This window comes from Brienomyrus brachyistius, chromosome 9 (genome assembly GCF_023856365.1).
Source record: "Brienomyrus brachyistius isolate T26 chromosome 9, BBRACH_0.4, whole genome shotgun sequence".
In the NCBI taxonomy this organism is placed as follows: Eukaryota; Metazoa; Chordata; class Actinopteri; order Osteoglossiformes; family Mormyridae; genus Brienomyrus; species Brienomyrus brachyistius.
The window spans coordinates 2,531,509-2,558,212 of record NC_064541.1 but is presented as its reverse complement, the minus strand read 5'-3'; the positions used below and the strand labels follow the sequence as shown (position 1 = coordinate 2,558,212).

Here is a 26,704-nt window from a genome sequence, read left to right as displayed (position 1 = left end):
CGTGCGGGCGGTGGTTCAGAAAACCAGGCTGAAGAGCAGGATCGGGGTAATCGGAGTTTATTCGGGGTAGGGAAACACGGGAGGCTAGGGACGACCAACACCATGTGCACAGATCACGTAATGACGGACAACGATCACAGGCAAGACTCGGACTTAAATACACAGGACTGATCACAGTAATCGGACATAGGTGGAAACAATCAGGGAAACACACGTTGGCAAGCAGGGGGGCGTGGCACATATGAGGAGCTGACGAGCAGGGCATGACAGAACCCCCCCCCCAAAGGCGCGCTTCACCGGGCGCGCCAGGGAGGAGGCGACAGACGGAACACGGGAACCCGGACCTGGAACAAAACGGAACAATCAACGAAGCACAGGAAACAAAACAGAGACGCAGAACACGGCAAGGGACAAGACGTAAGACAGGACATGACAAAGGGCAGGGAACACAGAGAGACAGACTAGAAAGGGCGGAACAGAGGGAACAGGCGGAACAAAAGGAGTGGGAGTGACGGGAGGGAACGACGGGAAACCAGGAGCGGAGCGGGGCCGAACAAAGGGACCAGGAACAGAGGACAGCGGGACAGAGGCAGAAGGAGGAACAAACACAGGCGGGATAGGGGCAGGAAAGAAGGGAGAGAAGGAGGGGGAACCAAGGGGAGCCCCAGCGGGCGACGGGAGGCAGCCGGAGGGGCCGCAGGCGGCCGGGAGGCCGGAGCCGGAGGGGACCGCGGAGCGGCCGAGGAGACAGGGCGAGGGACAGACAGCGGGGACGAGGAGGGAGTCGAAGGGGACGCTGGCGAGGGCAAGGAGAGGGGGGGAGCCGCCGCAGGCAGCGACGTCTTCCGCTGCGCCGGAGCGGGCGGACCCGCAGGCGTCGACGAGGAGTCGGTGGAGGGAGCAAGGCAGGGGGACGAGGCTTCGGAGTGGGGCCCGCAGGGGACCGCCGACCCGGAGGGCCAGGACCCGCAGGCGCTGACCAAGCCCTAGCGCAGGTGCGGGAGGGCGAGCCAGGGGGCAGGGCGGGCGGGACCCCCGTCCGTCGTCTGTGTCCCCTCCCTTTACGGGACACAGACATGATGGCCCCTATTCGGGGTCGAGCTCGTCGGGGTAAGGGCACTGGAGTCACAAGACAGGTCCCCGAGGGGTCCCATTCTAGCTCCTCTACCTCCGAAGAGGGAGGAGCAACGGTGGGGTCCTCCGGGACCACCTCGGGGACGAAGGCTGACGGGATAGGAGGAGGATCAGAAACGAGTCCAGAAACATGGACCCCGGGGGGCCCAGTCCTTGGAGGCGAGCACGCCTCAGGCGCCTGCCCGGGAGCTGCTGCAGGCGGTGGCTGCTGCAGTGGGGGCGCCTGCCCAGGATCTGCAGGAGGAATAGCAGCAGGCAGTGGGGGCTGCGCAGGCAGCGAAGGCGGCTGCTGCGCAGGCAGCGAAGGCGGCTGCGGCGCAGGCAGCGAAGGCGGCTGCACCGATGCGGGTGTCACTCGCAGAGGAAGCTGCGCTGTTCTCACGGGCAGTTGTGGAGACTGCCCCGGCAGCGCAGAGTGCAGGCGGCGGCGGTCGCCCGGAAGCGGGGTCCGCCGGCTTAGGCGGTGGTCCTGGCGCGGAGTCCGCCGGTAACGGCATTTGCTCCAAAGCAGGATCTGCGGGCAGAGGGGGCTGCTCCGGTTCAGGTTCCGGCTCCAGAGGCGGATGCTCCGGTGCGGGATCCTCCGGCTTCCGGAGCTGGAGAAGCCTCTGTAAACCCTCCGCGAGGGCTTCGAGGGCCGCCGGTTCAGAGGCGGGGTTAAAAGCCTCGAAGTCTCTGTGAAGCTGACGCAGGAGTTGTTCCACCTCTGAGTCCCTAGGAGTTGGGAAACTGTCCAACACCCTCCAATATAAGCCCTGGAGGGCGAAGAACTTGTGTGCCAGCCGCTCTCTGCCTTCCGACAGAGGTGAGGGGAGCGTCTTGGGGGCGTTGGCCTCCACCGGCGGGACTGGTAAGTCCAGAGAGGGAGAGACGATCCCTGCCCTCTGCGAAAAGCGGGGCATACGCGGGATTGGGTCTCTAATCGCTCGCCGTCCTCCCTAATTCTGCAGCCTCTCGGGCCGGAAAGTATACCGCTCGAGAGGTGGTGGCTGGCAGGGGGACAAGGGCTCGAGGTCCGGGAACGGAACTTGCCTCTGCTTCTCGTCCTCGTTATCCCAGAGTCGGGCCAGGAAACAGGCTCCAAAATGAAGCGGTTCTGACACCGGGCTAGGGACGAGCTCCTCCTTCTCGCTCTCGAAAGGGAGACTGGAGACAGAGAGCGAGCAGGACCCCAGACAGATGGATTCCTCGGGGGTCTTCTGCTTCCCCTGCTTCCTCTTCTTTTTGTGGTCCGTCATTCTGTCACGGGAAGGTTCGGGTGGACAGGCGATCGTGCGGGCGGTGGTTCAGAAAACCAGGCTGAAGAGCAGGATCGGGGTAATCGGAGTTTATTCGGGGTAGGGAAACACGGGAGGCTAGGGACGACCAACACCATGTGCACAGATCACGTAATGACGGACAACGATCACAGGCAAGACTCGGACTTAAATACACAGGACTGATCACAGTAATCGGACATAGGTGGAAACAATCAGGGAAACGCACGTTGGCAAGCACGGGGGCGTGGCACACATGAGGAGCCGACGAGCAGGGCATGACAGGAGGTCAAAAGAAAAAGATTTAAGAAGACTTTATTGTCTATTAGGAAGTTTATCTGCACTTTCAGACTTTGATGAGGCCATGACTGTTTTCATGTCTTACTTCTATTTTCTGTAGTAAGTAAGAATTTTTTATAAAAAATAGAGAAACAATGTATTTATGGACAACAGATGATTATTTTTTTCTTTACCTCTGGTCTCTGGTTTCTTAGTAGTTGGTGTGGTTGTTGTCCTGTCGGTGTACCCCTCACTGTTCCTGGTTGTTTTTGGTTGCTTTGAAGCTAATAGAGAAAAATATTTGTTTGCTTTAGAAAATGACTAAACAGAATGATATTAAGTATTTACTGTCATTTTCCCTATTTTTGAAAGGATTTTGGGTTAGAAAGATGCTATATAATGACTGAAACTTACCTTTTGTTGGACTTCTTGTAGCAGTAGACAGGTTCAGTATATCGTCTGTAAATAAAGGTTTATATTAAAAATATTTGCAACAAAAATAAAATCCAAGACTTTTGCATCTGTTGCTTGTCATTGATTATTACTATTTTTGTTCCAAACAAACAAGAAGCTCAAATACAATCAGAAATGAAGTAAAACACTAAAACTAAAATTAAAATAAACATCTTTGAATGCTTGACTTTTTCACATAAGCTGCAGCCGCCAAACCAATCCCAGTGTCAGTCTCAGGTTCCCTCTCACCATCACTCATGGGCAACATCCAGAGGTTAAACCCCTTCACTAAAGGCAGATTCTCCCCCTCACATGAAATCCTCTCTATTCTGAGAGAGCACCACAGTCTTACATTTTGACAGGGGAGGTCAAAAGAAAAAGATTTTAGATTTAAGACAACTTTATTCTCTATTACAAAGTAACAGAACATGGCTCATACATAACATGACCTCAGACAGTGACGGCGCTCCCCCTTAAAGATCCTGTTCAGCTGAGCTTCCTCCTCCTTCCTCATGTTGCCCCACAGTAAGACAGCACATGTCAGCATACTGGCCACCACAAACTGATAGAGCATGTGCAACAGTTTGCTACAGACACCAAAGGACTTCAGTCTTCTAAGAAAGAACATTCTCCGCTGCCCTTTCTTTTAGAGACTACTCGTATTGTCCTTCTAGTCCAGCTTGTTGTGCACCATTTCCACACTTTCACCCTGACAGGTCACAGGGTTTATTGGCCACTTGGTTCGCCTGATGTCCACCACCAGGTCCTTTGTTTGGCCAACATTTAGCTGTAGTTGGGTCTGCTGGCAAAATGCAGTGAATCTCTCCACCTGACTCCTGTAATCCTCTTCCTTCCCTTCACTGATGCATCCAGCCATTGCAGAGTCATCTGAAGATTGCATGAGCTGGAATTATGCTGGAAGTCTGCTGTGCAGAGTGTGAATATAAATGCTGACAGTCCTGTACCCTGGGGGCTCCTGTTCTACTCCACAAAACGTCAGAAGAGCAGGTGCTGAGGTGGACAAACTGACGTCTGCAGGTGAGATAGTCAGTCAGCCAGGTGATCAGGGATCTGTCCACTAACATCCTACTGAGTTTCCTAGCAAGTTGGTGTGGCTAGAGTGTTGAATTCACTTGAAAAGTCAACAAACAGCATTCTCACTCTGCTTCTTGTGTCGTCCAGAAGTGAGTGAGCTCTGTGCAGCAAATGAACCATGACATCATCCACTTGGATGTGCGTCTGATATGCAAACTGAAGAAGATTGAGAAATTCCTTCACCTGTGGTCGGAGACCCTGTAGCACTATCCTCTCAGACGTCTTTATTATGATAATTCAAGTACCACCGGGTCCTCTGTTATAAGAGTGGATGTCCTACAGCCTGACCAAGAGTACAACTAAGACAATGAAAGCCGAGCTGACCCTGTTATCTTACTGCCTGATTGTCAACCTGAGAAAGTTTTGGTTTCAGTTTAACAGAGTTACACCAAGATATGATATTAAAGGTGAGAACAGCTTACAGCAATAAGTGATCTATAGACTCAAACACTTTTACTAACATTAAAATCTTGAGCTTTCTTAGAAGGTAAACATAAAGCCCAGATTCAGGGAGAAGGACATGGAGGTGTCTTTTGTTGTGCCAAGGTACATAAATGGCTCTACCAGCTAGCTGTCCAGACTGCGGGGAGCACAGAGAAAGTGGGGGAATTAGTCCCCCTCCTGTCCCCCCCAACACAGCTCCTTAGTCTTGGAGATGTTAAGCCACAGGCAGCCATCTGGCCAGGACCTTCACACGCAAGATGATTGGGGATAAATCACAACCCTGCAGAGGCCCTGTATTTAAAACCATCAGCTGCAAATAAGAGGGATGTCAGCTCTAGCGTCCCCTACAGGACACCTTTACAGCCATGGCTGTGTGTTCACATCCTTCCCATACAGTAAGAATCACAAACTGGAGTGGAGGCAAGATTTACCCAACCTTAAATTAGGCACTTTAATGCAAGTTTTTACAACTTTTACCATCACCATAGTCTCTGATTCTCCTGAAGTTTCCAGCAATGGTTAGGGAGTCCTTCAGAAATTTCTTTTTACCGCTTAACTATATTTCCATTTTTCACTTTCCTGCACGACCTCAGACTTCTCTTCCACCACAGAGGACACCTTCCACTCTCCCAAAGCCAGTGTCCTTTGCTAAAATGAGATTCCCCGTATGGGTAATGGGTCACAGGATCACTGAACATAGGCTTTTTGCACTGATCCCTGCTGGGTTACACGGGTGAGCCGGCCACCAGGAGGCCTCTATTGACTTTTGCCGGCCCCCATACCCATCAGCCCATCAGGAAAATGCCTGGAATGATGCCAGATGGCCAGTCCAGCCCAGACCCCAGGCACATTAATGCAGGATATAGGAATCAGGAGCAGGGCCAGCCTGTGGCATAGGCAATATAGGCAAATGCTAAGGGCGACATACATCCAGGGGGCGCCACCAACGGAGGAAGAAAAAAAGTGTAACATTCCACTATTCTTAAAGCTAGTTGGTATTAATGTGTCTTAATATGAAAAGAACAAGCCCACATGAATTTACCTGCTTAGCAAAGCCTATTAAGTAGTAGTATTAATAATAATACATAACTTTCCTATGAGGCCACCGTGGCGATTTATTCGCATATCAATCGAGAATGCCATGAGAACTAGATAAAATAAAGCACATAAATCATAAAATGAATCAATAAAAACAGGCATTTTCCTAAAAATAACCAAACCCAAACATAAATACAGCTCGCTCATGCCATTAACTTGCAAATTTCAAAATGGACATAAAATCTCGTACCTCATTGGCCACGTTAGTTCATGAGGAGTAAAAGAAAGAAAACTTATGACTGCAGCTTATAATAACTGCAATGTCCATGAATATTGACATTATAACTTAAAACACTTTCTCAGCCGCATAACAAGTGCTGCACTTAACTGAGAAGAAGAAGCAAAACGATGTTACCAATAAACCTTACCAGACAGGAACCCAAATGCAAGATTAGTTCCACTATAGAAATACTAGAAAGATCCTTACAGACATATGCCTTTTGTTATAATTATGTTTAAATTATTCTTATATTTAAATTAATTAAATAAACTCAGGGCCGGTCAATCTTACAAGAGACATAGGTGGCTGCCTAGGGCCCCAACGTCTTAGGGGACACTGACTTGCCAGCCAATTTCCCTTTGCCTGGGACGGAGGGTGCCAGCGCTGATGCTCGCCTAGGGCGCCTCATCGGCTCGGACCGTTACTGATCAGGAGAAAGAATTACTTATTTAATTTGCTTTGGATAAATCACTGGGAACATGTGAAGTTTGTAGAACTTCATGCATTTTAAAAATATTACAGTTTTCATTGTGGTGCACAGAAGAATTTGGTAAAATGATGAAAATGTTTTTACCGTCAGATTAACATAACAGTAAAATACTAATGCCTGGTCATAACCAAAGATATTCAAGGTGGAACTCCACCCCTGGAAAAAGAGGTATCAGAACTACCCCCGGTCCTTATTTACTCACACATTCATGGTGGGACCCCGAGCTCTGGACTGTTTTCATTTGGTCCCTGAGAGAAAGTTGTGTGCATGTAGGAGAAAATCAGCACAAAGAAAAACCAAACTAGTCACTCAGAATCAGCACCCACTGACTGCTCATCATACTGCACCAGAGACAGAGTGACACGTGAGGAAATGACACAGTGCACAAGACCAAAACCACACTGGTGCTGCTGTAGAATGAGATAAAGATAAATCATTACTGGCAGGTACTAAGTTCCAGTGTGGGAGGCTTGAGTGAGTCTCTAAGAATAGGGGCAGAAAAAGGTCTGAAGAGGCAGGCAGGAACAGCAGTTACCACAAAAACCACTGTTGCTGTAGATACTGCTGACTGGTGCCTCTGAAAAATTTCGATCTCAGATATGTGAATTTCTTAAGCAATCAAGACATAATCATAAATGACAAATGCCAACATACCCTATATTGCCAAAAGTATTGGGACACCTGCTGGGGGGTGACGACACATTAGGGTTTCCTTCCTAGTTTGCAACTGTATGCCATAATAGGCCTGTCACTCAAGTAATGTATCAATTAATGCGATGATTTGTGAAGTAATTGTTTGCATTATATTATCCATCCATCCATCCATTTTCCAAACCGCTTATCCTACTGGGTCGCGGGGGGTCCGGAGCCTATCCCGGAATCAATGGGCATGAGGCAGGGAACAACGCAGGATGGGGGGCCAGCCCATCGCAGGGCACACTCACACACCATTCACGCACACATTCACACCTACGGGCAATTTAGCAAGTCCAATTAGCCTCGGCATGTTTTTGGACTGTGGGGGGAAACCGGAGTACCCGGAGGAAACCCCACGACGACATGGGGAGAACATGCAAACTCCACACACATGTAACCCAGGCGGAGACTCGAACCCAGGTCCCAGAGGTGTGAGGCAACAGTGCTAACCACTGCACCACCATGCCCCCCCCTACATTATATTATATTATATTATAATCATCGCAAATGGTACGAGGCAGGAATGAAGCACACACTGCAGGGTGCATGTTTTTGCTGCATGCTTTTGGACAGTGGAAAGAAACCAGAGGATCTGCTGAAAAGCTACGTACACACAGGGGGGACATACAAACTCCACACACACGAACCAGTCATGTACAGCCACATCGATTCCCAGTGTGTCACCGTTCTGCCCTCAACTGGCACAATGCGCGATGTTAATAATGCCATTGCATTTTGTACATATGCAATTGTCACATCACAAGGACTGCAGTATTCTGATGTGCTGAGACCATAGTTGCCCTATAACATTTTTACTCAAAGAAAACTGAATTTAGCAAGCTTTGCAATTTTGATGGTTCCATTTCAACATAATTTACTAAAAGTTTGAAAAAAATTAGTCTACCACTTTACTGCCACTTGTTCTACATGAAATCTGCAGGCACTATAACAGACAATCATAATCATTCTCCTCCTTACTGCGCAACACATAGACCATGTAGTGTGTTTGTGAGAAATTAAACAGCAATTAATGAAATGGAGAAATGCAAACAATTACTGGTTACACAAGAACATTCGTCTTCCACTGTATGGAAATATTTACATTGAGCGAATGAAAGCGATTTATCGGCACTGCTTTGTGTCTGTCGGTGATACATTAAGAACATCATCCAAGACCATCTCCAGTTTTCATAAGAGCACAGCAGTTCCATACAGGAAAACTTTGCTCTCCATACCATCCAAGATCAGCAATTCTCTACCCATGGGTCACGACAAAAATTTGCGTTAAAGCAGAGATGGAAATGTAAGCATTTTAAAACCAGCAAGTTCTTATGCTGATCCACGATCAGATTTATGAACCCCAATCCTGGAATTAACTTATATAAACAGGTCTTGGGGTTGTAAATGCTTAGCATAAAAGTTGTGAACGCTCAATCCAATCCAAGATGCCAAATCACAGATGCCTAATTTAAAATTCACGGGCACAACCAATCAGATTTGTGCGATAGGTGTTGAATGGCATAAATTGCATAGTGCACTACATGCATGATCATAATGTTAATTTAGACCTGTACTTCATACTGGGTCGTGACTGAGCTGGCATTTTAACAATTGGGTTGGGGTGCAAAAAAATTATTGAGAACCACTGTCCTAGATCACTTGGATAATAAAAATCTAAATTTCACATGTTTAATAAATAACACCTTAGTTTAGTTTTAATGTGGAGCTGAATCAAGCAATAACATCTATTAACTGTAAGAGTGAGAGTAAAACAATACTGTACACATATATATGAAAAACATCTGAAAAGCGGTTCTGTTATGCTGGAGGACCCATTGAAAAAGAGGGATTTGAAGTGTCAGCCTATCACTTAGCCATTGTGTTTGCCCCTTGTGCAGAGGTGGAGATTTCAGGTCCAGAGAGTATAAATCCAGACCAAGATTTTGTTTCAACCAACCAGTTGAGTAGTCTTTGACTGTGAGTCTTTATGTGGTTTGGTTGAAACAAAATTTTGATCTGGATTTATATTCTTTGGACTGAAATCTCCACCTCTGCCTTTGTGTTACTGTACTGTGTGTAGTAATGAGCATTTATCCTGTCCTGATTGCCCTCCTGTGTTGCACCTGTGTGTTCCCTTTATATGTATGGGCTCAGGGCCTGGCTGGCGAGTTGAGCGTTTGTTGCTGTAGGTGCTGTCATTGGTCGCTAGTGCTGTCATTGCTGGTGACAGTGTCTGTGTCCTCCATGTCTACTCAGTTGTCTACCTGCTCTATCACTTAATGAAGCTTCTATACTCCCATTTGCATCCTTCTTTCTCTTCACCTGCTCCGGGCCACATGTGACATAGACAGAAACCTACCTGTAGGTATAGAGGTTTAACCACCTGTAACCGGTACGAGTAGCGACCCTATAGCTGAAAAGGGGACCTTTATTTTGATACCAAGAGGGGACTTTTATGCTGATATGGGGGCGCGGTATTCCAGCAGATTTATACCTGCGTAATCTCGCGATTCGAATCGAAGTACTGTTTGGTCTCGAAGGTTTCTTGGGAAGAGAGAGTGCGGCAAGTAGTATTCCTCTGGATAAGGTGGACCGCTCTTTGTGAAGTTTTGGGGCATTGATGGTGAGGGACGAACGCATTTGCCCAAAGGCACAAGGGGGCGAAGTCGTGTATCCAGAATAAGATTGTTTGCAAAGACAAGGAAACCGCAACTTTTGGGGAAAGTTGTAGCCACTGTTTCTCTTCCCCTCTTTTAGGGCGCAATGTATATACTGCCTTTGTAAAATTATCTGCGAACGTTACACATGTATGACTCCGCTGATACTGTGCTCGGGTGACTGTCCATACCCTCTAGCAGGCTGTCCCTAGGCTTACCAGGTGGGGCCTGGGACCAGTGCTCTGACGACCCCAGTGTGCGTATTGGAGTGGATTTGCTGTGCGCTGTTGGTATGTTTTTTGGTTTTTATTTTGTTTTGTAGTGAGGACTATTTTGTTGTTTTGAGTATATGGTATTTTGATTTGTTTAAACCAGGGGTGCTAATCGAACAATAGGGTCCCAGCCTGCTGTAAGGATATCTCTGGCCGCCCAGTGGCGCGGGCCGGGGTTTTGAACTACCTACTGACGGATATACTTCACCAGTGGAAACATCAACCAGGTCATCGGGAGTTATTGAACCCGCCCCTCTTTGTTGTGATTGTTAATAAAACCAATAAATACTTTTACGATCCAGCCCTAATCCCTCCTGTGTGCTCGTTTTGGATACCGCTTGATTAGGGGGGTACTCGCTCAAGGTCACACACCCAACACAGGTACTACGCACATATGAAAATAATGAAATGTGGGGAACCTTAACAAGCTGCTCATGCACAGGCCTCCATATAAAATGAATATGGAATTAAACTCACTCACCTCCTACTTGACGTGTTTCACTTCGTGGAGAGCGAGTCTGTGGCTCTGTATTCACAGTGTAATCACAGCTCAGCTCCCTGCTGGACGCAGACACTAAATGCTTCTGTAGGTCAGTATTACGTATCTGAAAATTACAGACCTTTCCCCCTGTAGTCCATGTTGAAGTGAAGGGCTCAGGTGTGTCTCCAGTGTACAGATAACAGTTGATATTTTTGTTAGTTTCCTGGCTAAACGTGCAGGCGATATCGACTGTCCCATCTCCAGCAGCAGGATTGACGCTAATGTGAGGTTTCCCTGGCTGCCCTGTGTGGAAAGGAAACACTTTACATGTAAGAAAATACATGATCATTGCAGTATCTGAGTCATACTCCTGAAAAAACCTTAATGCTACTATCAAAATATATGTGATTCCAGATTTAAAAAAGATTTAAGTGAATTAGAAACTGTTAAATTCTAACATGTGCTTAACCAGAGTGTAGCATGTAGGGATACAGACGTCCCTCACACACTCACAGAGTCTGGGCTACATGCCTGTCAGTGCAGGAGGAAACTCAATCATTCCAATAACTAACATGTTCTGTTTAACACCATGACTTATTTAGACACTCAGGCACCTCTACCCATAAGAAAGCCCACAGTAAAGGTCAAATGTACAGCAGACACAGACAATTATCTTTGTATAATATGAGAACATGGTCTAGTTTGCATAGATACTAACCTTGTGCTTCACTGAACTGAATGAAATCTAAAAACAAAGAGAAGTAAAATTACTGAAGAAAGGAAAGAAATGTAACACGGAATGGCACATTTTAAACACAAAGGTAAAGTAATGAAAAATGACAAAGCCAAACAAGACAAACACAACTAATGAAAGGATAACTCACCACTGATGATGATGACAAGAAAGAGAGACGCACTGGAGGAGAAGCACAACTTCATTTCTGAATCAGATACAATGAAGTCTGAGCGAACAAAGAGGGAGCTGCATGTGTGTGATTCTGGTTACGCAGCATGTAGGATGTGAATTAGGAAGTGCGGGTGGGTGTAGCTGGGCTCACCACAGACATACAGAGCACGAGACGTCACGGTACTCGGCAGGGTGCAGCTCTAAGCCTTTTACTTTGTCGTGTTATGTGAAACTCAACTAAATGCTTTCCTCAAAACTCATTTTGCAAAATGCAAATGTTATTCTAACATAGATTAAATGTCATTTAAAAGGTTGCTTATTTCATATAGTGCATATTGGTGCGTGGCTGGTTTCACAAGGTGAAAGTGCACCAGAGATGGACTGAAGTTTGCCAAAGAGTCTTTCAGTGTTGAGCAATGGTGGCTAAAGTGGGACCTGATGCAAGTATATAAACAAAATAAACATAAACAAGGTCACCAAAGAGGTCACCAATGTTAAAATTGCAATGCTGAGTGTTTATTTTTGCAGTAGTGTGCATGGGTGGAAATGTTAAAAAAAAAACTGGGTTAAAAAACCGTAGCCATAGAAGGAAAAACACTCTTCATGCTTGAGGTGTGGAGGTTAGAAACCGATATCTTTTCTTGGTCTTGAGATGATTTTAGCCATCCTCGTGATGTAGGCTGGTGTAGAGGGAGTCAACTGGTGAGAGGTTGCATCAGTTAGATGATCTTAGATGTTTTGAAGAGGAGATGCTTTGTCATGCGCCTATGCTTCCATAGTAGATGAATATACCTGAACTAAAAACTCCGGAAATGTGAGAGTGCGGAAAAGAGATTCTTAAAGAACCTTTTACAGAGGCAGAGAACACTTTGGGGGCAGGCTAGAGGCTGTGCTAGTGGGGCAGGCCATCTGTAGTTCTATGGGAGTGCAGTGATGGACATCGAAATGGGAGGCTTTGAGGGTGAGGAACCGGTGGGTCACTTAGATGTTGGTATTCATAACCTACGCGATCCATTTCAGGGGAGTATGATCTATAACTAGAGTAACAAACCAGCAGGGGAGGTAGTACCTCAACTTTCTGATGATCCATTTCATAGACAAGACCTCACGCTCAATAGGGATGAGCATCTACAAGATGTTCCTCGCCCCTGAGGTCCTGGTTTAAGATGTATTATCATAGACCCAGAAGGACATTGTAGACTGGCTTTTTCATAATGGATAGTGGGCTCCCTTGCATTGGCCCACCTGACAGGGTGGAGCTTCTCCTTTTTGGTGTTCCCATGCAACTTCCGCACACATGGAGCCATGGTAGGGACTCAAACCCAGGGTGCAGAGGTGTGAAGTGACAGTGCTAACCACTGCACCACTGTGACACTCCGAGAACAGTCAGAAAGTGGAAATACATGAACACAGGAACATAAGCTAACACACTGAATGATGCATTCAAGAAAAACTGCAACACTATATGGGAAGCACATCGCTGAGTAAAAAGATATGTTTTTAAATTCTGCCGTAAATGGGAGATGAAGGATACTTTATGGTGGCAAGTTGCTACGTTTTGGAGCTAAAACATTAAAGACCCTCCCCCAAACCGAAGACAAGCAAAGCCGAGACAGCATTAGGAGAGCAGTAGCTGCAGACCTGAGGGAATGGCCGGGTGCACAAGGGAGGAGGAGCTCTGTGGGGTCCTGGGGAGCATGACCATGTACGGCCTGAAAGTCATCAGAGGGAGTTTGTACTGTATATGTCATGGAGATTCCCTTAGAGCCAAACCAGGAGTCAGAAGTCATAAAGTTGCAGACATATTTAGTAGGATTAACCAGAACACCAATAATGTAAAATGATATGTCACAATTTGTGATAGACAGAGCATTGGAGTGAATTTTTAGCACTTTAACACTGCCAGCATATAGTTTTAGGACGCTAATTTCATCCATAACAAAGGCAGTGTGGCATTGCTGCCAAATTTGTTTGGTGATGATAGGCAAACAGCTTTGAGAATCAAAAGTCCCTCTGATACCTTTTATGAGGCTTGGTATGAAGACCATCTCTGACATATTTGGAGAAGATTTTTTCAATAAAATCCAATATGGCAGCCACATTAATTAGGTGGACATGAAAATTCCCATGGAGACATAAAATGTATTTTTCTAAGGCAAACCGGTCAACAGTTATTAGCCAAAACACATTTTTGCTTATTGCAGTGCCCCCTACTGGTGGAATGATGTTGCTGAGTCCCAAGTCCTTTAGAATCTTCCACATTTGGTTTTGATATATCAAAGCATTGCCGAGTTGCAAACTCACTTCCTGTTTGGTGGCATTGTCATCAAAGTTACTGAACAAATTAAAATTTATTTTCCTTAGCATAATGATTTGAACAAATTTTGGTCCAAACCGTCTGTAGGTGATACATACGAAATTTGGTGGTGATACAATCAACACCCTCAAACGAATGTGTAAAAGTAGGCTTTTTGAAAAATTTAAATTGTAGAAAGTCCAGTATGGTGGACATTAAAACCAAAGGATGCATTCGAATCAGAGAGACCCAACAAATCAAGTAAACAAGATCTCAAACTTAGGACAAATGGTTGAAAAGGAATAAGCAAATATGTACCTGTCAGGGTCAGCTCCTGTTCCACTGTGTGTCCCTTCCCCATTTGGCCAGTAGGTGTTGCTGGTCATCCTGTCCCTTGTGTTGTCAGTCTTTGTGTCTTTTCTTCTCCTCTGTCAGCTGTATAGCTCAACGCATTGAACATGCAACTGCTTGTAATTCCCTCTGTCTTACGTTTGAATCCCACCTCCTCACTCTTTATAGATTTTATTCCCTAGTGTTTCATTGTATGAGTTTTTCTAGTTCCTGTGTCTTCTGATTTGTATTTGGTTTTGCTTAAATCCTTTGCGCCCATGCTTGTGTTTCTGCCTGTCTGTTATTCCCCAGTGTTAGTTTCTGTTTCCCTGTTTCCTTGGTTAGTTCTTAGCTTCCCTGTTCAGTTCCCTGAGTTAATTAGTTTCACCTGTTGCCCATTCTTTTGCCCATTCTTGTGCCTTCCCTTGTTTGTTTTCCTGATTGCTCATTGTTGTCCTGCACCTTCCACTATTAGTTAATTGTCTGTTTTACTCCTGCTTGTCATTGTTTGTGATGGATTTGTGATAGTTGTATTGTCAGTAAAGTTTTGAACATTCTGTTTGTAGCCTGCCTGCCTTGACCCTTTTCTAAACTTAGTCTTTGTTTATCCCCTTCTGTTTTTGACCCTTTTCTTGTAGTGTTCTTAGTGTTTTCTGTTTTGTTTGATAAATCCCCACTCGTCCCGTAAGCTGTCAGTGGGTCGTCCATTTCTGTTCGGCATTATATCAGCCAACAGTGCCTGGGCAGGAATGCATTTCTTACTTGGAAATTCCAGTATCACTTCACATTTAAAGAAGAAAGGGATCGGTGAAATCTGACAGTGCAATGCAAACTCTGTTTGCCAGCAACCAAGCTGCTCTCAGTGTCAAAAGACTCCACCTTCAAACTAAAGAAACATCTGGAAGTAAGTTATTTTTTAAAAACGTTAGCCTACTGCAACTACCTTGTCATAGTTACATGGGTTATATGCCACTTCAGTATCTTCGATGTACTATTGCTGTATGATTTATTACTTTTACTGAAGGGTACTTGGTAGCCTAACATTGTTTGCTGGCGTTAGCTGAGGTTAGTTCATAGTCTGCAAACGGTTAGACTTGATGGATAGCATTAACAACCAGCTAGCTGCAAATAATCATGTGCAGTTCTGAAAGCAATACCAACTAGATTTTTAAATCTTAATATAAAATGAGTAACAGTAGGGTGGACATTAGGTAAGGCTGCACTTCTGCCAGTGATCTCATATAGAAAACTTTTTCTGTTTTCTTTGTCTGTCTTTCTTTTTCTGTCCAGGGTCATGCACAGTTTACCCAAAGCAAACACATCGGATCATGGTGATGAACAAAGTGGCAAAGACACAACCCCTCCTCCTCTCAAACAAGCCATCCTTAGTACTCCAGCCATCACCCAAAGGAGAGTAAATTCCTTGATATTTGACTTCATAGTCAACGAAGTGCAGCCCTTTTCTACTGTTGAGAAAATCTCATTCCGTAAGATGGTTGAAGGACTAAGTGGGGGCAGGACTCTTGTATGCAGAAAAACATTGATGACGCACATTGAGAAAACCTTTCCAAAAATGAAGGAATTTCGAACATACTTAAAATGCGTGTACAACAGCAGATATATGGACAGCGCATCACAGAAGTTTCATTTGCATCACGTGTCACTGGATGGAGTCAGACACATTGTATCGTCTGCTGCACTGGCATGTGAGAGGATAAGGGGCCGTCACACCTATGATGTTATCGCTGCCAGTCAGGTTCATGCTGAATTCCAAATCCAAGGCAAGGTTAGTGCTACAGTCACAGACAGTGGGAGCAATTTAGTAAATGCTTTCAATGAATATGGAGATTTGGAAACAGAAGATGATCTGGGAGACACAGATGGTGTACAGTTTGCTGATGTCACTACAGTAGTTGAGGAGCAAGAGCACGAGGAGCTAAACCTCTTTTTGCCCCCAACACCATCGATGTGCTGCACACACATTAAATATCATAGCCACGACTGACCCTGACAGCAGGGTGTTTCCAGAAAAATATAACAAGTCCTCCGTGGCTAAAGAGACGTTCGACAGGAGCACTTGACGGCAGAGTCGTATTGTATCTTAAGAAGAGGGCTCTGATCACTGGATATGCCTTTAATGAGGCCAATTTCTTAAAACATCTATTGTCTTGTGTTTAAAATTACATCTGGTGGCAAGGTTTAAAGTGCATTTTGTCATTGTCACATCAAGTTTGAATATCTGAATTGCATTGAAGGATCTTTAGTAATTTGAAATTATTTGTGGAAGAATAATATTGACGGTAAATTCCAAAAATATATATTTTTCATTTTTGAGAACTGTTTAATATATTGCTTTTTTTGTCCTAATCAGGAAAAGGGTAATTGAAAATGCAGATTTTTTTCCCTTTTGCAAGGCTACTTTTTATTTTAACTAAGTGATGAAATACTTTTCAATGGCATATTTTATGTTTGTCTAATATTCTTCCACTTTTGCAGCTTTGCACATAAAAGATAAGATAAAAGATAAGAGCCTTTATTAGTCCCACGGGTGGGAAATGTGCAAAGTATCAGAGGTGGGTAGAGTAGCCAAAAATTGTACTCAAGTAAGAGTATAGTTACTTTAGAATAATTTGACTCAAGTAAAAGTACTCATCCAAATAATTACTTGAGTAAGAATAAGAAAGTCCTTAGTGAAAAAACTACTCAAGTATTGAGTAACTTATTGAGTAACTTTTGATTTATTGTTTCAGAGTATGAATGTAGCCAAATAGACAAAAAACAAAATAGCAATGCAAATTCTTTAACTAAAACAATAATAAATAACATTTTCACAAAATGACAAAATATTAACGAACATAAATTAAGGCAAATTATACTACGGGACCGTTGAATGCTTGAATCTGATTGGCTGACGAACGTTCTGAGGTGTGCAATTATTTTCAGATAAACGCACGGCGAACGTAGTTCCAGGTAGCTCTCTTGACCGCATTACAGTTCCATATCACTTCGCATATTTAACTGTAATAACGGAAATTAGCATACAGTACCTATACAGCACACAGGACTAACAAAAACAACAACATGACAGACGATTTTCCGAAAGTAAATTTTAATATTTACGGTGAATATGAAACTTTCAACAACTGGGCTGCAGCAGTATTAGTTAGCCTAGTGTACCAACTTAAAGGCTACACATGACATTTCTCACTAGCGAGGTAATAACAGCGCTGCATCTTAAAGCAGACTTACAGTTTAGAGACGGTGCTTCAGAACACTGTTGAGGGACACACAGCTTGTAATTCATACAAGCTCTCTCTGTTTCTCTGTCTCGCTCTCTTTCTAATAACTTCATTATTAACTGTATTAGTCTGCTATCAACGGCTCAAGCCTCCATTGCCAGCTTTAAAATGACGTTTTGGAACTAGCAAAAGAGTCGTTGGATGAGATGCGGAAGAAATAATCCCACTCACAATAGCGATTTAAGTAGAAAAACCGGACGAATCCCTTGAAATATATCATCTGATCGATGTCTTGAGGTGTGGCAACTGTAGTATAAGCGGAATAATTGACTCCGGACCGTTGAATTATTAGAAAATAATAATAATGCGTCGTGGCCACATCACCACCTCGGGTGTGCATTATTTTCTAATAATTCAACGGCCCGTCGTCAATTATTCCTTACTTCAACCACAGGAAATGCTAATAACATCGTAACAATAACAATAGGCTCAGCAGGCAGAGAATATACGGAGGAACAGGCTGTGCATTGTGTGTGTGTGTGTGTGTGTGTTGCTGAAAATTCGTGTTCTGACCGAGACAGCCTCTTGTATGTTTCGCTTGCAGCTCCTGCAGTAGTGGTGTCAACTGTTGATATGAGATTGAGGAGATGGCATGCACACTTTTGGTGCTTTGGAAGTTGGTACTCCAGGCCAGTGTCATCATCCAAAATAGCGGACACATCCTGATACTCCACCTCTAACTCACTTTCATCTTCTGACACATCATCAACCGTGGAGTCTCGCTCCTCCTGTCCATCAGTAACCTTGTCCTCTTTCTCCTCCACACTATATATTCGAAAGGCCTTCAGGAAGTTTGAGCCACTGTCTGTTGTTGTCCTGGTTACTTTCTCCCTGATGTGGTATTCAGAATGGATTTCTTCTAATGCTGCTGCAAGGACATCAAACGTGTGTGAGCCTTTGACACGTCTACAAGCCAGTGCAGCGGAGTGCCTCTCTAGAGAGTTGTGGTCTATCCAGTGACAGGTGACACCTAAGTAACTACGTTGTCTGGCAGTCCAGCAGTCCGTTGTAGTAGCAACATGGTTAACAGTGCTCAAATTTTTGATGATTATGTTCTTCATGTCCTTTGCAGATTCCTGTATTCTACAGCATAACGTTTTCCTTGTCATTACTGTACACTGAGGTTGCAAGGTTTCTAACATTGACTTGAAGGATGGTGTCTCAACCACAGGAAATGGTTGGTTGGCTTCACGTACAAAACTTAGCACAAGCTTGTCAAGCTTTGCTTGTGTTACCTGCTGTGGAGGGACAGCGAAGGAATTTATGATCTTCACATTCTTTTTAGGAGGTTCGTCAGAAGAGGAGGATTTTCGCTTTCTGTGGGACTCTTAAGTCTGTGTACCTCTTCAGTTTGTTGGGGTGAACCCTCTGTTGACAGAAAAAATATCTGGGCTACAGGGAATGTATCCATTCAGACAGACTCATCACCACACCACACCATGACGGTGGGAAATTCAATGAGATATTTGAAAAAAACATGCTCAGTGCCTAACAGAAAAAAGATTTTCTTTATTATAAATTGTTTTATTCACTGAACTCCACTTTAGTTTCTCTCCACCACGGTGACTGTGCTTTGCTATTCACTAGTATGTGTGTGTGTGTATGTGTGTCTGTTTGTGAGGCTGCAGTGTGATAAATTACTCAAAAGCAATGTACATTTGACAGTTATTTATGACGTTATTACGTTATAAAATCCACAGCCAAAACACATATACTACAACATACCGCAACGTGCTTCCTCAAGTTCGAAGTCGAGTTCTTGTAGGTTGAAATGTCGACACGCTTAGGCAGACACGTAAGACAGCGCATGACATTTATTACTATGTTATAAAACATGTTATGTTTTATAGTCTGTAACGAAAACATTGATCGAATGTGAGGTCAGGGGTGTTCTGCTTCACACGCCGTTGTTTGCGCCATTGTTTTCTCCTTTCAGTCACTGCTCTGTGCAGCGCCGCATAAATTTTGTGTGGTCATGTGACTGTATGGCTCCATTTGATTGGTGAAACTGAGTGACGCGTTGTTATTAGCTACATTTGATTGGCGAAAAAGAATCATGTGACAGAACCCTTGGACTAGTATGACAAAAAATCACCTGTGTAGCGAATAACAGATTATTAAAATGAAAGTAGCGAGTAGCGAGCAACATATGTCTTAGAATAACGGAGTAAAAGTACCGTTTCTTCTTGAAATTTCTTACTCAAGTAAGAGTAAAAGTATCATGCATTAAAACGACTCTTACAAGTACAATTTTTCCAAAAAGTTACTTAAGTAAATGTAACGCGTTACTACCCACCTCTGCAAAGTATAAATATACAGCAGCAAAGTGGACAGTGCAGCAGAAATAAGCAGAATGCAGAAAGTCCTTAAGCAATAACAGTAGTATCAAACAATAGAAAATAAGAAATATAAAATACAATATATACAATACATTTAAGAACTGAGAAAACAAATAGCTCAACAATGAGGTGGAGCTACTGTAAAAGGCAGGCACTCGTGCAGCACTGGAAGTAAATAAAGAAATGGTTAAGGAAAGACAGGACTTTTTTTATTATCTTTAAGCAGACAAAACATCTTATGTTAACATCCCTGGTCTTTGCTCCTTTACAGTAAATATATTGTCTATTCAGGGAGATTTGGGCTTAACAGCCAATTGGTAGAGGAAAACAAACAAGAATTTGCAGGATGTGATTGCTACATTCATGTAGTTGTAAAAAGCATGACAATATATTAAGTAATCCAAAGTATTCAGAATACGTTATTCGCATTAAGTAACTTAATGGAATATGTTGCAAACTACATTTTGGGGCATGTATTCTGTAATCTGTAGTGGATTACATTTTAAAAGTAACCTTCTCAACACTGTCCATACATTTGTTATTATGAACCAGTGTATTTAACTCACATTTTTAATATAACAGGCTTTATGGTAGTCTGTTCATAAATACATGTTGTCTATAAGCAGGAAATTCGTAAACCAGGGACTTTATATGCCCAGTGAGGTTACTAGACGATGTCCATCAGCCCTTGAAAGGCAGCGACTGCTCTGTTAACCCCAAAGGGCAGGACATGGTACTGGTAGCGGTCACGGGGTGTGCTGAAGGCCGTCTTCTCCGTGGCAGCCCAGCTGAGGGGTACCATCCAGCAGCTGTTAGGGACACCCCTAGCTGCCACATCTTCTCGATCTCCCCTTCTAACATGCCCCAGTGTACCTCTGGGATCCCCTATGGTCTCTGCTGGACCGCGAACCCTGGGGCATTTTGATAAGTAAATATATTGAGGATAAGAAAGCGCAGCCTGAAAGACAGCAGAACATGGGTGCCGCTGAGCAGGGGCGCGTTTGTTGGTTCTGCGGCTGCACTGAAAAAGTCACTTTGTGGACTCGGCCTAAACTTCGTTGTCCTTGTTTGTGAAGTTGCTGGATCCTCGTCAGGTGTTTCATCGTTTGTGATGAAGAACTCGGACAGCTTCCGCAAATGTTCTGCTACAGACATCCAGTCTTTGATTTTCTTTATTTTCAATTTTACCTATAATGTTACGTATTCAACGGCCCCCGTCAAGTGCTGGGCCCCCTGAATCTGCCAGGGTATCCATGTTAGTACATATAGTAAAATAAGAAATGTCAGCCAGTTTTCTTACAATTTACTCGCAATTAATTTAATGTGCATAAATAATAGAAACCATTTGATATAAGGAGTTTTGTCTGCATGGATAACATACAATGTCTATAAAAGTGCATAATTACATGTGAAAATGTGCTTACTGTCATACGCATAAAACTTTCAGACCTCTCATAACTGTTTACATGTTTAGAAAAACACATCACATTGACTGATATTGCAGAGGTGTGAGTATTTGTGCAGCCCATATAATTGCATTTAAAATTGTGCTTCCTGTTATACCACAAAACTGTCAGACCTCTCAGGACTGTTCATATGTGTTACTTGTATTTCCTTTAGTGAGTATTAATTAGGAAGAAATGTACAGAAATAATGTAATTGTGTATTTTTCTTTACCTCTAGTCTCTCGACCTTCAGTAGTTGATGTAGATGTTGTAGGAACAGACAATCTCTTATTTTTCTGAGATGTGCCTGGTTGTTTGGAAGCTAAAGTATAAAAAAGAATTGTTTTTTGAAATAGATAGTAAAACTGGAAGTAACTTAATTCCCCAAGCACTATTCAAACATGAAGAAAAAAAGAAACTGACTGATGTTGCAAAATTATTTCCTTAGATACTGCTTAAGTGTGAATATTTGTACAACCTGCATAATTACTGTCACCTCCCTCCTGTGAGAATGCCACCTCATCAGCCTTACCTAAGTGGAAACACCTGCTCCACTCCCTGTTTAACCCCGGTCGACCTCAAACTCGGTGTGTGGTAGCCGACTCCATATGTGACTGAGCGTTCCACCTTCTGTCCACTGTCTAGCCCTGTCTGTCTCCATTACTCCGATCCTTTCCTGAACCTGCTCCCCTCGGATCCTCTTCATGTGTCTGTGCCCTGTCCCATGTGCTCCTTATAAGACTGACTTTTTCTGACTTCTGACCTTCCCTGCACTGTGACTCCAACTATGATCAAGTCTCATGATTCCAGGTCTGTCTGCCTGAAATTTATAATGAAGCCCCATGTTCAGCAGTCCTGTGTTTCCCAGTTTCTGTTCACAACGGTATACAGACACTTCTCTACTTACGAACTTTCAACTTTCAAACTTTCAGACATACGAACGAAGAGGACTGTAAGTCCAAATTGTGTTCATTGGGCTCCCGTTTCCTGTTCGCAACATCAATTTTTTTTTCTGCGCGCCAATTCCGTCTAGTTCGACTTCTGGCCGCTACTCCCACCGTACAGCAGCGTAGCGTGCGTACTCACAGCATCCTAGTTCTTTCTACTTGCATATACCCTTAAAATTATGTTGAATAATGACTTACGAACATTTCAAGTTATGAACGGCCATTTGGAAGGGTAACTCGTTCATAAGTTGAGGGCTGTCTGTACCTGGCTGGCACTTAATGCAGAACTTCAAGCTGAAATCACCTGTCCTGGTGAAGCTTGCATATTCTGAGACTATGTTCAGCTTTCCAGCATGCTGGACAACATCGTCAGATGTCAGGTGTCAGTGTCAAATTCAGCTTCAGCTCCACCTTAATTACAGCGAGTACAGCCACAATGTTCATTGCTGCTCTGTTCGATTATACCTGGAGCTTCCAGCTCCCTCTCAGGTAGAAGCACTCTCCCCAAGTACTGTTACTCAGCAGCAAGTCGTGGTGACAGTAACTTGGTTTTTGGAAGAGGGACAGATGGAAGAGGAAGTCCTGCTGGACTGAGGGGCTACAAGAAGCCTTATTGATTCGATAATCGTGGGGGCTCGGCTGTTTGTGTTTTTCTGGAAGGAGAGCCCATCCATGTCCGTAATTTCAGGGGAGGGGTGGAGAAATGACTTCAGGCAATGGCTCTGAAAAGACTGGGAATGGTCACTTATCTGTTACAGGATGTCCAGAGACAGCGTACTGGACATGCCTACCACATGTTACTATGGTGAGAATTTGGGGCTAGACCTCCAGTTAGACTGTGCCAGCCAGCTACAGAAACCATGCCATCAGTACCAGTGGGCAGGGCTGGTCAGACTCTTCCACCCAGTAAAAGTGAACCTGACATCACCTGCTAATCCAAAGGAACAAGCAGAACAGACTGTGGCAGTGCCACTGGCACCTGCTACACCCACACCAACCGTATGCTCACCTGTGAAACACAGGTACCAACAAAGGGTTAGAGTGAAACCACAAAGACTGAATCTTTAAATAAAACGCAGTATAGTAAAAATATACTGTGTAAGTCAGGGGTCTCCAACTCCAGTCCTGGAGAGCTACTATCCAGTAGGTTTTCTGTCCCACTTAACTTCTGATGAGCCATACCTGCTCCTAGTGTTTAGCTGAGAACAGGTGTGGCTCATCATAAGCCAGGAAGGATAGAAAACCTACTGGACGGTAGCTCTCCAGGACCGGAGTTAGACACTCCTGGTGTGAGTCATACTGTTAAGAGGCATATTAGTCGCACTACAAATTAAGATTGCTTCCTGTTCAAGAATTTCAGTCTGGTGTAGTAGCTAAATTTGAGGTTGTAAAGACCAGTTTGAACAAGGTTGGCCTAAAGCTAAAGGGGGAAGAGTATAATGATTGGTTGAAATGCCATCTTGTGGCTGTAATGTGAAATTGTTGTGGCTACATTACTTTACAGTTGGCGTAATGAAGTCATATTACCATACTCAGCCACCAGTAAAGAGTGCTGCGTGTGTTCACCTGCCTGTGTTTGATTATTGATTCTGTCCAGGATATTACATGGTCAACGGGTCTGGCTCTCTACCCACAATCTCTGCCTCCCTGCTTGTCTCCCAAATGCATCAGCCTATTTTGCACTGTGAAACAGATTTGCCCAGTGACCTATCACCTGCAACTGCCCCAAGTATACCATATCTCACCTTCCTTCCTTGTGCACTTGCTCAAAGCCATCCACTACAGCCCAGTGCGTCCTTTTATGGACACTGGAGGACCACTGCGCCTCTCCCCCTGGAGATTGGTGAAGCTTTCCCTTGTTCAGGCCCTGCTGAACTCCAGACGTCAGTGGGAACAACTACAGTACTTGGTTGATTGGGAGGGCTACAGAATGTTTGTCCTCTGACTTCTGTCCTCTGTCTAGCCCTCACCCACCTTGCCTGCCTCCGTTGCTCCAATACCTTCCTGAACCCATTCTCCTCAGACCCTCCGCATGTGTCTGTCCCCTGTCCCATGTGCTCCTTCTTTGACTGACTTCTGACCTTCCCTGCACTGTGACCACCCCTACGCTCAAGTCTTGGATTCCAATTCTGTCTGCTTGTGCATTATAATAAAGTCCAGCATAGAGCATTTCTGGGTTCCCGAGTATCTGTTCGGAACAATTCGGAATTTAATTGGAGTATCTGTTCAGAATTTAATCTCATACCCATAGACCCATAGACATGGGTAGAAAAATATTCTAATATCTAAAAGAAAAAATCTGAAATATTCTAAAATCACACATATAACCCTCCTTGGACATACTGACTCTTGAATCAGTTTGCATACAAATAGATTTAAATGAGTAATAAGTAAAGTAACTGACGACCATTGCATTACTCTGTTATACTCCAATTCCGGCAAACATCTAAAAACATCTGTATAAACATGAAAAAAGGAAGTCAATCTGCACTTTCAGACTTAGATGAACCATGATTTTTTTACATGTCGTACTTGTATTCCCTGTAGTAAGTAATAATTTATAATAAAAATTGAGAAAAAATGTATTTATGGACAACAGATAATTATTTTTTTTTTACCTGTGGTCTCTGGCATCATAGTAGTTGGTGTGGTTGTTGTCCTGGGGGTGAATCCCTCGCTGTTCCAGGTTGGTTTTGGTTGGTTTGAAGCTAAGACATTGAAAAGTATTTGTTTGTTTTAGAAATTGACTAAACAAAAAGAATGGAATTAAATATTTACTATCATTTTCCCTATTAAAGGATTTTATATTAGAATGATGCTATATAATGACTGAAACTTCAAATACATCAAAAATACATAAAAACTCACAGAAAACATCCTGAGGTACTTAATCCCTTTCACTAAAGTCATATCCTCCTGTCCATCATCTCTAACTGCTTGTACTATTCAGAGCTGCAGGAGGTCTGGAGCCTATCCAAGGGGCTACAGGTACAAGGCAGGGAACAACCCAGGATGGGGCACCAACACATCACATAGCACACCAATGGCAATTTGGTAACTCCAATTCACCTCAGTATGTTTTTAGACTGTGGGTGGGGACTGAAATATTTAGATGAGACCCCATGAATATACAGGGAGGACAGACAAACTGACAGAGCCATGGTGGAATCCTGAACCCTGGTCGCAGGTGTGTGAGGTAACAGTGCTAACCACTGCACCACCAGGTCGCCCCTGGCATGTTCTCCCCCTCACATAAAATCCACTCCTTTCTGAAAGAGTACTATGGTCTTACATTTTGACAAGGGCGGCCAACAGAAAAATATTTAAGAAGACTTTATTGTCTATTAGGAAGTTTATCTGCACTTTCAGACTTTGATGAGGCCATGATTGTTTTCATGTCTTACTTGTATTTTTTGCAGTAAGTAATAATTTGTAATAAAAATAGAGAAACAATGTATTTATGGACAACAGATGATTATTTTTTCTTTACCTGTGGTTTCTGGCATCATAGTAGCTGGTGCGGTTCTTGTCCTGGGGGTGATTCCCTCGCTGTTCCTGGTTGGTTTTGGTTGCTTTGAAGCTAATAGAGAAAAATATTTGTTTGCTTTAGAAAATGACTAGATATTAAAAAGAATTAGAAAACAATGATTAGAAAAGAATGATATTAAGTATTTACTGTTATTTTCTCAATTTATGAAAGGATTTTGGGTTAGAAAGATGCTATATACTGTAATGACTGAAACTTACCATTTGTTGGACTTCTTGTAGCACTAGGAAGTTTCAGTACATTGTCTGTAAATAAAGGTTTATATTTAAAATATTTGCAACAAAAATAAAATCCAAGACTTTTACATTTGTTGCTTGTCAATGTTTATTACTATTTTTGTTCCAAGCAAACAAGAAACTCAAATACAATGAGAAATGAAGTAAAACACTAAAACTAAAATAAAAATATACATCTTTGAATGCTTAACTTTTTCACATAAACTGCAGCCGCCAAACAAATCCCAGCGTCAGTCTCAGGTTCCCTCTCACCATCACTCATGGGCAACATCCAGAGGTTAAACCCCTTCACTAAAGGCACATTCTCCCCCTCACATGAAATCCTCTCTATTCTGAGAGAGCACCACAGTCTTACATTTTGACAGGGAAGGTCAATATTCTCCTCTGCCCTTTCTTTTAGAGTCTATTCGTATTGTCCTTCCAGTCCAGCTTGTTGTGCACCATTTCCACACTTTCACCCTGAAAGGTCACAGGGTTCATTGGCCACTTGGTTCGCCTGATGTCCACCACCAGGTCCTTTGTTTGGCCAACATTTAGCTGTAGGTGGGTCTGCTGGCACCATGCAGTGAATCTCTCCACCTGACTCCTGTTGTATTAGAATGAATTCACGGACGATTACGTCACCCACGAATATGGAATTAATCCTCTTACGGTAATATTCTGGGAGATCGTAATTGTGGATTGATTCTGATCGTGCGAAGACTGATCGTCCTGAAGATCAATCGTCCATGATTACTGACCGGAGCTCAGCCGTGGGATAGAGCGCGCATCGCCCGGAATTTC

General features: G+C 43.7%; 1 protein-coding gene across 1 annotated transcript in view; it reads right to left on the bottom strand.

The window, feature by feature from the left end:
* LOC125748965 (salivary glue protein Sgs-3-like) overlaps window positions 1-26,704 on the bottom strand; it is a 105,042-nt gene that overhangs the window by 15,536 nt on the left and 62,802 nt on the right. The window contains exons 7-8 of the mRNA XM_049025750.1: window positions 25,886-25,930; window positions 2,864-2,953 (exon numbers count right to left, since the gene is read on the bottom strand). Of these exons, the coding sequence (XP_048881707.1) occupies window positions 2,864-2,953; window positions 25,886-25,930 (135 nt within the window). The remainder of the gene's footprint in view (window positions 1-2,863; window positions 2,954-25,885; window positions 25,931-26,704) is intronic.